Source organism: Histomonas meleagridis, assembly GCF_020186115.1.
Source record: "Histomonas meleagridis strain 2922-C6/04-10x chromosome Unknown contig_68, whole genome shotgun sequence".
NCBI classification, from domain to species: Eukaryota; Parabasalia; order Tritrichomonadida; family Dientamoebidae; genus Histomonas; species Histomonas meleagridis.
Window position 1 is genome coordinate 436,410 of NW_027150909.1, and position 13,357 is coordinate 449,766.

Below are 13,357 nucleotides of genomic sequence, written 5' to 3' on the forward strand. Positions count from 1 at the left end.
AATCCTTGAAATAATACGAAATGATGAAATCGAAAAACTTCAAGAAATATCATCACAAACAAATTTTGATTATAGCCAACTTATTGAGCCATCATTTTATGAAAGATGTGAAATTATTAATCATTATTATGTTTCATTAATTGATTATGCAGCATTTTTTGGCTCAATAAAATGTTTTAAGTTTTTACTTATGAACGGATCTGAAATAAAAAATACATTTAAATATGCTATTGCAGGTGGAAATCTTGAAATTATTCATATATGTGAACAAAGTCATTCATCATTTGAAGAAGTATATGAATCAGCAATTAAATTTCATCGAAATGAAATCTTTAAGTATCTTTATGAAAATAAAACTGAAAAATGTAATAATTTAGAAGAATTAGGAAAGTTTTGTATTTTATATCATAATTATGAAATTTTATCATTTTTAATCAAAGAAGGAATGATAATCAATGATGTTATTATCAACGAATTAGCAAAAAATGGAAATTTGTTTCTCGTTAAATATTTTCTTGAATTCAATCAAATCCCAGAAAATATAATAATTTTTTCGATACAATCAGGAAACATTGAACTTGTGAAATATATTACAAAATCAAAAGGAATTGATATTAATACTAAAGATATTCATATATTTGATTTGATTTTTATTTTAATAATTTGAAATTTTATAATAATATTTGGAAACTACTTACATAATTTAGTACAGCACTTATGATCGCATCGATATATGGTAATATAGAAATAGTTAAGTTACTTCTTAAACATGAAGAAATTGATGTAAATGCTAAGGATATTTATTTGTTTTACTTAATTTATATTTTGATAAAATAATTTTTCTAAGCAATATTTGATAATTGTTTAAATTATTTGGAACAGCACTTATGTATGCATCTGTAAACAACCACAAAGAAATCGTTAAATTACTTCTCAAACAAGAAAAAATTAACGTAAATTCTAAAGATATTCATTTGTTTACTAAATTGTTTGCAATATTAATTTTGGATTTCTACATAATATTTGGAATTTACATAAAATATTTAGAACAGCACTTATTTTAGTATCTTTAAATGGTCATACAGAAATGGTGAAATTACTTCTTAAACAAAAAGGAATCGACATCAATGCCAAAGATAATCATTTGTTTCCCTTATTATTTATTTTAATAATTTTGGATTTCTATGTAATATTTGGAAATTATTTAAATTATGTGGTTCAGCATTTAATTTAGCAACTCAAAAAGGCTACAATGAAATTGTTACTTTGCTTGAAGAACAAGAAGGAATAGATAAAAGTATGCGATGTTTATTTACTTTATTGAAAATTTATTGAGATAATTTTGTTTTTAAAATGCTGTCTTATGTTAGTTCTTGTTAAGGAAAATCTTTCAACGATTAAACTTTTTATTGAAAGTTTGTTTCAAATGAAACTGTTATTAGAAGTTATTCTCTTGTATTGATCAATCTACCTCAAGAAAATAAAAATTTTGTTGTGCGGGAGTTTAAGTTATATCAATAAAACAAAATAATATTTATATTTAAATGTTTCTTCTCATGAAATTCAGCTTATTCACTAAAATTCCTTTTTCAGTTGTTATCAAAACATTTTCCAAAATTTACATTATGAACAGTTATTTAAATTTATTTACTCGAACAAACATAACAACAGATTTGTTTTATATGAATTTTTATATTTCCTCAAAGTTTCACCAATTATTTCTGCATAATGATATAGTACGGTACTTTAAGTGATATTAAAACAAAATAATATTTGTATTTGAATGTTTCTTCTCATGAAATTCAGCTTATTCACTAAAATTCCTTTTTCAGTTGTTATTAAAACATTTTCCAAAATTTACATTATGAACAGTTATTTAAATTTATTTACTCGAACAAACATAACAACAGATTTGTTTTATATGAATTTTTCATATTTCCTCAAAGTTTCACCAATTATTTCTTCATTTTTTGTGCACCCGTTAATTTTCAATTTATTTATTGCCGCATTTATATACTGCGCGAAGAATTTTCTCTGTTCTTCTTTCGCGTCGCATGCAATTCGTAAGAAGTTTGCGATTGTTCTTTGCGAATAATTTTTGATTTCTTGGAACAGCACATTTTGCTGCACATTTTTAATATATGCAATAACAGCAGAGACATCGCGCGTTTCGACGACATAATATAATTTGTAGTTTTCATTATTCTGTGTCAATGTTTCCTGCATCTGCTGTATGTTGTAATTTATGGTGTTAACCGCCTTAAAAATGGCTTTGAAGCGAACAGTGGTACTTTCGATGAGTTGCGCAGTTTGCTTCGATTTGGTATCAAGCAGATTGTTGAGTTTGAGCTGCTCTGAGGACACGTTGCGAGAGAATTGCGTGTCATCGATGGTGCGCATCGAGAACAGGCGAGAAACTGAATAGTTCGCATTGGGGCTGCGCGGAAATGGAAGCGCGCTGGAAATGGCGCTCTGGGAAAGAGTGAGAACAGGAGGAGGGCGCAAGCTGATGCCTTGCTGAGCGAATTCACTTGGACGCGAAGAGTCTGGTGGTGCGCTGGCATCAAGTGGCTGAGCGGATTTGAATGAAATATCAATTGGTTGTTCGAATCCTGGAGGTGCATTGGCATTAACATTTTCAAATTCCGGTGGTGCATTGAAGTTAACTTGTTGTTCGAATCCTGGTGGTGCATTGCTATTAATTGGTTGTTCAAATCCTGGTGGTGCATTATCATTAATTGGTTGCTCAAATCCTGGTGGTGCATTATCATTAACATTTTCAAATCCTGGTGGAGCATTTTCATTAACTTGTTGCTCAAATCCTGGCGGTGTATTATCATTAATTGGTTGTTCAAATCCTGGCGGTGTATTATCATTAACATTTTCAAATCCTGGTGGAGCATTTTCATTAACTTGTTGCTCAAATCCTGGTGGTGTATTATCATTAACATTTTCAAATCCTGGCGGTGCATTATCATTAACATTTTCAAATCCTGGCGGTGTATTATCATTAACATTTTCAAATCCTGGCGGTGTATTATCATTAACATTTTCAAATCCTGGTGGAGCATTTTCATTAACTTGTTGCTCAAATCCTGGTGGTGTATTATCATTAACATTTTCAAATCCTGGTGGTGTATTATCATTAACATTTTCAAATCCTGGCGGTGCATTATCATTAACATTTTCAAATCCTGGTGGAGCATTTTCATTAACTTGTTGCTCAAATCCTGGCGGTGTATTATCATTAACATTTTCAAATCCTGGTGGAGCATTTTCATTAACTTGTTGCTCAAATCCTGGTGGTGTATTATCATTAATTGGTTGCTCAAATCCTGGCGGTGCATTATCATTAACATTTTCAAATCCTGGTGGAGCATTTTCATTAACTTGTTGCCCAAATCCTGGTGGTGCATTATCATTAACATTTTCAAATCCTGGTGGTGCATTATCATTAACATTTTCAAATCCTGGTGGTGCATTATCATTAACATTTTCAAATCCTGGTGGTGCATTATCATTAATTGGTTGCTCAAATCCTGGTGGAGCATTTTCATTAACTTGTTGCCCAAATCCTGGCGGTGCATTATCATTAACATTTTCAAATCCTGGTGGTGCATTATCATTAATTGGTTGCTCAAATCCTGGTGGAGCATTATCATTAACATTTTCAAATCCTGGCGGAGCATTATCATTAATTGGTTGCTCAAATCCTGGTGGAGCATTATCATTAACATTTTCAAATCCTGGCGGTGCATTATCATTAATTGGTTGTTCGAATCCTGGTGGTGCATTATCATTAACATTTTCAAATCCTGGCGGTGTATCATCATTAATTGGTTGCTCAAATCCTGGCGGTGTATTGTTATTAACTTGTTGCTCAAATCCTGGCGGTGCATTGGGATTAACACTTTCGAATCCTGGCGGTGCATTTTCATTAACTTGTTGCTCAAATCCTGGCGGTGCATTGGGATTAACACTTTCGAATCCTGGCGGTGCATTTTCATTAACTTGTTGCTCAAATCCTGGCGGTGCATTTTCATTAACTTGTTGCTCAAATCCTGGCGGTGCATTACCAGTATTTGTTTGCTCGAATCCATTTGGTGCATCATTTTGCTGCTGAGATGCGACAGGTCTATAGCCACTTTCAAATCCTGGCGGCATACTACTACTGCCAAACTCATTTGGAACATAACCATTTTCGAACCCAGGCGGTGCGCCATTTTCCTGTTCAGACATAACTGATGCGTTTCTACTTCCAAATCCAGGCGGAAAATTGGGTATTCGTTGATACGGTGTTGGTTGCTGGAATTCGTTGGATGGATTTTCAAATTGTGGCGGCGCATTACTATTTTGCTGAAAACCATTTGATGTTTTACTTTGCAGTACATATCCAGATGGAGGACCATTTTGTAACTCATGTGCAGATGGAGGACCACTGTGGAGTTCAAAACCTGGTGGTCGATTATTATTTTCAAATCTTGGTGGAATGGCCTCAGGCTGTTGGAAGCTAGATATTGAAGAATTTCTTTGTTGGTAGTTGCGTGGGATGCTAACAGGATCAAACGCAGGTGGCGCATTTAATTGCTGGAAGCTCTGTGGGGAATTGTTAAACTGATATTCTTGTGAATTTTGAGGAGCATAATTATGTTGCATATAAAGAGAACTGCTATTCGGCTGTTGGAAACCATAGGGAACATTATTATATTGTTGATAAGATGTAGGATTTGAATTAAATTGTTGATATCCGGAAGGTGTAGTACCAAACTGCTCAAACCCCTGAAGAACCACAAATGGTGCACCACTTCCATTTTGAATAGGATTTGGAGACATAAGATAAGGGTTCATACTTTGTATCAAGCAAATGTAATAACCGTAAAACCGTTTGCAATCTCCGCCAAGAATATGATACGAAAAGTCATTGCTATTTAGGGCTTAAACCCAGTCTTGACTTAGCTTACAAAAGGAATCATTTTTACTAATTTGAAGTTCTCTAAGCCCAAAAAATTTTCAATCTTAAGCTCAAATCAAGTTCCAACAGAAAGCTGAAAACGATAGATATTAATAAACAGACTCAGTGAAATAAGTATTTACTTTTTGATTATTTAAATGGCCGTATATGGTGTATGTCATATTTTACTTCAATGAAATTTATATGGATTTAATTGGTAGATTGGACGAATCATGATTCGTTCCACAACTATCGATTTATTCAAAATTATATCGTAAAATAGAAAAACTGTTAATCGTTTTGCTAAAATTTGTATATTAACATAGTTTGATTCAAAAGTGACGTTTGGGGATCAATAAATATAGGCAATGTCAAAGCTAATTTTTATGCTTAATAGCAAGAAAGCGCATTGTTTCATTGAATTCAACAAAAAAAAAAAAAAAAAAAAAATCTGAAAAGCAAAAGTTTATTAAGAATTCTTCAAGTAATAAAAATAAACGGTTCTCATTGAATTGCATTCGATCGTAAACGACTTTAAGTCCAACCAATTATCTTCTCAATTTATTAGAAAATCAAATTATAAAATTTATTTTTTGTATTCTAGGCGTAAATTGAGACATCACATTACTTATCCATATGCACATGTATTCATCTTACGTAATTTTATTGATATTTCGAAAATTTGTTTTTTTGTTTGTGTAAAATATTGAAACTTGAATTTTGTTTGTGTAATCAGCCGACCAAATATCATAATTCGGCTATTTTGAACTCAAAAGACAACTTTTTCAGAGCGGGGTTTTTCATTGCTCGAATTGGTCATTCGTTTGTTATAGGGCGTTAAAGATCTCTGTTTTAAAACTTTTAAAATTTTATTTATAGTTTTATTACAATTAATATTTCTAATATACTCTTTAGTATTTCCCGATTTTAGTCATACAAAATCAAGATATTTTCATTTTATATTTTTGGTTTAATCCAAAATCTTAACAAAAAGCAAAAAAAAATTCTCAGAAAATCGAATTAAGCTTAACCTAGGGAAAAAATAATGATAAACATCGGATTTCTAAAAAAAAAAAAAATGATTTTCATGCAATTTGAATAACTGATCAATTGATTTTGTTCAGCTTACATTTACATAATCCCAATGAATATCAGTAAAAAACTACTTTTGTAAAATTCTCGAAAAAAACATAACTTAACTTACAAAAAAGACAATAACTTAAGTTTGTTGTTATCTGAACTCTCCTCAACGAATAGCTTTAACAAATTTCAAAGAGGTACTTTTGACAGCCCAAGATTTTCCTCCTATTCAAATAAGAATGGTCATTGAAATTTCAATGTCAAAACGTTGGATGGCTCCCAGAAAATTTTATTTGTCAGTATAACAAAAAAATTGAAATTACTTTTTAAATTATGGGTTAAAAACGAAATATACGAAAGAAATATATAAGCTATCGCTAAGTATTACCAACATCAATGTAAGAACAAATTATCTCAAAGCTGAATTTTGTTTGAAACAAAAATTAAACATTTAGAATCGGTTATTATCGTTGTGTACTGAATAAAAATGGATAACATTTTAGCCGAATAAAAATTTTTGATTAAGGTAATAGCCTAAATTACCAAGAGCACATCCTATATGAAATTATTAATTTATGTGTGATGAAATAATATTTATCATTTTTTTATTAATGATTTGTAGATAATGTCTCATTCTAAATTACATATATTTGTATATGTATATTAAATAATGTAAAATGTATTGTAGGTCATATATCGCCTTAAATCCTAATTTTTTGGGACATATTTTTTTTGTTAGAACAAGGATTATATAATTCAAGTAGCCATAATCACAAATAACAAATTTTTGAGCGCCTTTTTGTATTTTATATCAATTATTCAATTCATTCTGGGGGGTTTTTCATCACAAAAACTTGGTGCACAAACCATCGTAAGGGTTTAGAAAACAAGATGAGATTTTTCTATTGTTTACAAAATCATCCAAAAAACTTGAAGGCGTTACACCCAGACAATCTCTCTAGCAAGCAACTAAAAGAAATATGCCAAGCTATTTCAGGAAGACAACGCCAGTTGCAATTAACAAGTATGGCAAATATTCGATACGAAGGAAATAAATATTTTAATGGTGCTTACGCTTTAACAGAACACATGCTATTCCTTCTTAAAAGTGGCTACCGTGGCAAACTAACACATTTAGCAAGCATACATATTCTAGATATCAGCCAAATCGAAATTGTTTCTAAAGTTAGAATCAATATTCTTTTAAAGAAAAATAGCACACCAGTAATCGTTGCAACTCGCACTCTTCATAAACTTGTTACATCTATTTACAGAAATTATTATTTAGCAACCTCCTATATTCCAAGAAGTAAATTCATCAAATTCACAGGAAACATCAGTCTTATCGATCCATCAGGATCTTTTCCAGAAATAGGTCATATTCTATCACCATCACAAGCTTTTCAATTCACATATTATGCGTTATGTACATATTACAATGTTGATTATTGTCATGAACTTGCACAAGTCTTTCATTGTAATCTTATTTATGGCAATGCAATCTTTGATCTAAATCTTGTACCACTTCGAATCTTTGATCCAAGTTTAAGTTCTGTTCATCTTCGTCCATTCTTTACAGCCCTTGTCTACTGTCCCTATATCCAAGGGATCAAGTGTTCAAATCGAGATCGCCCAGATCTTTTATTATCTGCATCCAAATTATTCTCAAGAAAGAACAACAAGATTTCACTTTTATCACTTACACGTTGTCATATTACACTTGGAGCCAAATCCTTAGCATCCAATGTTGAAAATCTCAAATTGAAATATATTGATTTATCATATAATCAAATTGAAGACATTCACCTATTTATCTCTGTCCTTGACCGATATCCTACAGAACTATTCTATTTAAACCTTGCTGAATGCCGTTTAAATCTAGAATCCACCAAAGCATTATTTCATGCATTAATCGTTAATCCAAAACTATGGAAACTTGCGTATCTTAACATTAAAGGGTCAGTAGTTACTAAAGAAGTTGCCGAACTATTTGCAGATTGGATGCATACATTACATGAGAATCATTCTAATATATATTTACGATATTTAAATCTTGGGAAAATTAGTTCTGGATCAGGAATGATCTTTGATTCATTATTAAATTATTCATGTCCACTTGAGACGTTATGTATCAGTGGTACCAAACTTAATGACACAAAGCTACGAAAACTTACACGTTATATTCGTAATGGACAATATATTAAAGAAGTTGACATAAGTAATACTGGAATTAATTCCGAACAAATCATCATCGCTATTGAAGCAGTTGGAATGAATACGAATATTAAATCAATGACATTACATATGAATGCATTAAAACTTAATGGTAAGAAACTGAACAAAGTAATTAAAGCATTTGAAAAACAAGACTTATTAAAATGGGTTGGATTATCATTTGAAAACAATGGAATGAAACTTAGTGACTTACAAGCATTATTATGTTTATTAAAACGAATGGGTAATTTAATGGTGTTAAACATTGGTGGTAATTTCTCACCATCATCTAAAGCATTAATGATTGAGTTAGGTAATTTATTAACAATACCACGTCTTAACACATTATCATTACGTGGTAATATGACCAAATTCATTAACAACAAACATTTACATATTTTTGTTAATGAAATATTACGTAAACCAGATTTAAAGCTTAACTTAGATATAACAAATAATGAATTAAATAGTGAAGGTATTCAACAAATATGTAAACTTATAGACAACAACAAATTATTTGGACTTAAAATTGAAGGACAGCGATTTTCATCATTTAATGAATTATTTAAATTATTTGTAAGTATTATCCAAAATGATTCGATTGTATCATTTTTATATCCCAAGAAAGATGTTAGTACATTATTAACCAAATTACCAACTAAAGAACGTCGTCAACATGTCAGTAAATTATCGATATTAGAGAGTAAATTATATCGAAAGATAATCCGTAACCAATCGAACAATCGAATGCATTCTAACTTCTCATTAAAAGAAATCCCAGAACTCGATGACATGATAGATAAAATGACAATACAAACTAACAAAGCATTACATGAAACAAATCCATTTTTACATTCAGCAATTACATTAATTATCGGGTTACCTTTGCCATTCCAAAGCTCAAATCAGCCAACGCCTACACAAGGAATTGAAGAAATAGAAGACAGAAATCTTTCGTTCTATGAAATACCAACAACTGTTTATAAAGAACAAATAGAAACCGGATTCCAAACGCCGCAATTCTTATCATTATGTATGAGAAGGCCTGGACTAAGTGCAAACAGAAGTAATAACTACTTGGTGAGATCAAATAATATAAATATTTATCAGCAAAAAAAACAAACAACAAATTTGTTCCAGCCAAGTAACTTCGTCAATATACAACACGACCAGAACTTGGACTTCTTCGATAGAAGCGAAAGCGACACAAGTTCGTGCATCAGAATGGACGTTTCATCCGGAAGTAGCTTTAAGTGTCAGAACTACTTCGATTACGAGGACTGATGTTAATTAATATACATATATATACATACATATACATAATATGTTTTTAAATATTAATAAATTTGTGATTTATTGCATTATATGTTTTATAAAATTATTTTGATGAATGAAGTCGCACTCCAAAACGTTTTCAGATTTGTGAAACATTTCACACAGCGATAACCCAATGAATGAATGTTTGTTCATTATAACATTTTTCAAATTTGAATTTACATTAATTGTTTGATGCAATTTAGGTATTAAAATGGTTATTTCTGTCTTTGAAAAAATGCTTTATTTTATGAATAAAAACATTCTAATTGAATTCATCGTTATTTAAAAATATTTAGAAACAAAAGTTTTCATGATGAAAAAAAGTGCCCAAAATAGCCGTTATCTAAATGGGGAATGAGGGTGACGGTTTCAAAGCCATTTATAACAGTAAAGCTCAAAGAGAGTTACTCCTCTCAAGAAAGAATGGTAATGATGCCAAAGACGTTGGAATCTTTAAAGAAACAAGGTCAAATGATTTTTAGATCTCCAAAACCAATACAAACAATTTACCTAGAAAGTGGTGAATTGGTAAGGAATATAAGTGAAATACAGCCAGGATCAGTGTTAATGTTATCAACAAAAAAAGAAAATCAAAATCAAGAAAATACAATTAATGATGAAGGAATATTTGATAATTTTAAGATGTTTACTCTTCTTTCAGATGATTCTGATCCAGATGATAAATATAAATTATCTAATACAAATGAACTTTCATTAAAATCATTTAAAACCAACTCAGATCAAGACTTACTAGAGAGTGATAAAAGTAGAGATTCAAATGAATTTGCTTTTGATCTTGATGAGGAAGAAGATTTTATCTCATTTCCTAAACGTGAAAATTCTTCTGATAATCGTACCCTAAGCTCTAGTTTCAACAAAGCTGAAGCACTTGCTTTTCGTAATTCTTCATCTGATGAAGAAGATTCATCAAACCAAGAATTGAATAGTTTACTCAATTCAATTCTTGGAGCTAAATTTTTAACAAATGATTCAAGTTTTATAGAATCAACACTTCGAAATTCCAAAACAATATCATTTTACAAAAAAGCTAAGCTTGAAGAAAAGCATCAACATCAATTTACATTTCAAAATTTGTTATCACATTTTCCCAAAATTAACAAAGACAAACTTACACTTTATCCAGAACTTATGACGCGCGTACAATCGATTGTATCAAAACGTCGTATAATTACTCCAGGATGTGTTTCTTATCATTTCAAAGATGTAATTGTTGGTCCACGTAATTCCGGCAAATCGACATATTTATCACTTATTACAGAACAATTTCTTCAAGAGCTTATTGCAGTTAACACACTTAATCAAAATTTCATTTTTATTTTTGATTCCAAAAAATTATCAATTTCATTTTCCAATTTTACTGACTTTTATTTGAACTATGTCCATCTTATATTAGATTTTCTTCATGTTCAACGTCCAGGGATTCAACAATATTTAGATGGAATAATCAATTATTTCACATCACTTATCCAAAATGAAACACTTCCAATTTTGCCCAAACAGCTTCTCACCGACGAAGATTTTAAAGTCTCTGCTAAGCTTTTGGCTCGAATTGGAGAACAAATTTTCCAATGCTATAACGATCCGACATCATTTGAACCATTTGTCACTAATGTCATATTACTTCCAACATTAATATCATCAGCATTTGGTTTTTTATCTGTTCATTATATCATTGATAATTTTGAATATTTAAATTTTAAAATTTCTTCATTTGAACCATTTGTTGAGTGTAATGAGACAATAAATTTATTAGACTTTTTTGAGTATGCTATAAGTGATTGTTCATATTTAATCACATATGAAAACACAAATTATTTCTTTGATTTGTTTAACATGAAAAAGGAATTGTTGAGAGATGTTGAGTTCATTGATGTGTTTGGTCTAAATGGTGAGTTTTATGGTAAAGATAAATCATTTGTTATTAAGTTCGAGAGTGATCCAATGCTATATAAGTTCGATGTTAAAGACTGTAATGGATGTGCTGCTTTTTTGGCGTTTTGGGAAGAGGTGTGTGAAGAAATCGATGAAAATAATTGTAATTGGAAAGTAAATGTCGAAAAGTTTAATGAACAACAATTGAAAGTAAAGGAATTGTTGGAATTTATATTAAAAAATGTTTTCGATGACGTGGGGAATGAGATGTCGAAAGTAGTTAGAAGACCAATTGTTGAAATACATCCAATCACAAATGTTTAATAAATTATAAAATATGTTTTTAAATTATTTTAATCTAATTTGATAAAAGAATAAAAGGTGGAAAAGATCTTAAAAAATTTGTTATTAAACAAAGCATTTGATATTTAAATATTATATTTGTTCAATAAATTTGTCTTCTTTAAAATCATCTGCAAATGGGTCTTCTTCAACATTTGATATGTTTATTCCCGTTGTAAATGTATTTACTGTTTCATTTTCGTTGTGTTCTGAGTTTTCATTTTCAGTTATTTCCTTTTTATTTCGAATACGAATTAATAACATAATAAGTAATGTAACTATGATAATGATTACAATAATAACACAAACAATTACAATGATAATTGTCGTTTTATTATCATTCGTTTGCGAATTATTTGTATAAAACATTGTAAAGAAATTCGAGTAATAATTGTAATATGTTGTGTAAATAACAATTGTGTAATTATAATAAATGAATTCCGTTTCAATATATGAAGATGATGAATTAACTATATATAAAGAAAATGATTTTGTTTTTGTTTCATAGATAGTTAATGAATGGGTAATTGATAAAGTATAAGTCAATAAATATGAAAAAGATTTTGATACTGCACTTATGTACTCAGAAAATGAATTTAACTCTGTAAATGCAATTGAATTATTTGTTGCATTTGATTGAGTTAATGAATTTGATCTTGTAAATGTATTCGATTGACTAAATGAATGTGTTGGAAGTGGTTCGCATGTTCCTTCTGCGTTTTCTTTATCAACATCTAAATTTCCAAATTTACTTCCTACATATGTTGAATATGTGATAACACTTGTTGATACATTATAAAATGCATTTACTCCAATATCTGGTTCTGAATATCCATAATAATAAATACATTGAAGTTGATAACAATTACCAAATGCTGAACTTCCAATTTCTCTGATTCCATATCCAAGTGTTAATGTCGTTAAGTTAAAACATAATGAAAATGCTGAATTTCCTATTGCTGATACTGAATTTGGAATCGTAATGTTTTTGATTGATGAACACAATGAAAATGCTCCACCACCAATTGTTGTAACATTTTCTCCAATTATAATCGTTTCTAAATTAAAACATGACATAAACACATAACCTCCAATATTTGTGACTGAGTTATCAAAATCAACTGAAACAACTGAAGGCCATCCTGAAAATGCATTACTTGGAATTTCATAAATATTTTCACTGATAATTATATATTTCGATATATTTTGATATTGAGAAATTTCATTAAATTCATTTGAATTTATGATTGTAAGTGTTAAATTATCTTTATTATATATTTGATAAGTATTCATGAAAAACATAACAAAAACATGAATATATACAAAAATATTTTCAGTTTTTTTCTTTTCTTTTACTTTCAATGTATATTTGGTCGTTGATATTTTCTGAACTGAAATTGTGTTTTTCTGATAAAATTTGATATAAATAACCGGAAATGTCATTGAAAAAATGACGGTTAAATGAAGTAAAACATTCAAAATATTTGGTCCTTCTTCGTTGTCGTTTAGAATCATAAAAAAATGTGAGAATTCACGTTTAATAGGAGATATATCTTCATA

At 29.8% G+C, this 13,357-nt stretch overlaps 3 protein-coding genes across 3 annotated transcripts; 2 read left to right on the plus strand and 1 right to left on the minus strand.

Moving 5' to 3' along the window:
• Positions 1–1,917: 1,917 nt before the first annotated feature.
• GO595_008494 (zinc finger protein 36 family 3 protein) lies at positions 1,918–4,833 on the minus strand (the record flags this gene model as incomplete). Its single annotated transcript, XM_067922075.1, has 1 exon — positions 1,918–4,833. One exon carries the CDS (start codon positions 4,831–4,833, stop codon positions 1,918–1,920), a length of 2,916 nt encoding a protein of 971 aa, XP_067771260.1.
• A 2,089-nt stretch (positions 4,834–6,922) lies between these two features.
• Positions 6,923–9,529, plus strand: GO595_008495 (Leucine Rich Repeat family protein; the record flags this gene model as incomplete). Its single annotated transcript, XM_067922076.1, has 1 exon — positions 6,923–9,529. One exon carries the CDS (start codon positions 6,923–6,925, stop codon positions 9,527–9,529), a length of 2,607 nt encoding a protein of 868 aa, XP_067771261.1.
• Positions 9,530–9,916: 387 nt separating this feature from the next.
• GO595_008496 (uncharacterized protein) lies at positions 9,917–11,779 on the plus strand (the record flags this gene model as incomplete). Its single annotated transcript, XM_067922077.1, has 1 exon — positions 9,917–11,779. One exon carries the CDS (start codon positions 9,917–9,919, stop codon positions 11,777–11,779), a length of 1,863 nt encoding a protein of 620 aa, XP_067771262.1.
• Positions 11,780–13,357: the final 1,578 nt, after the last annotated feature.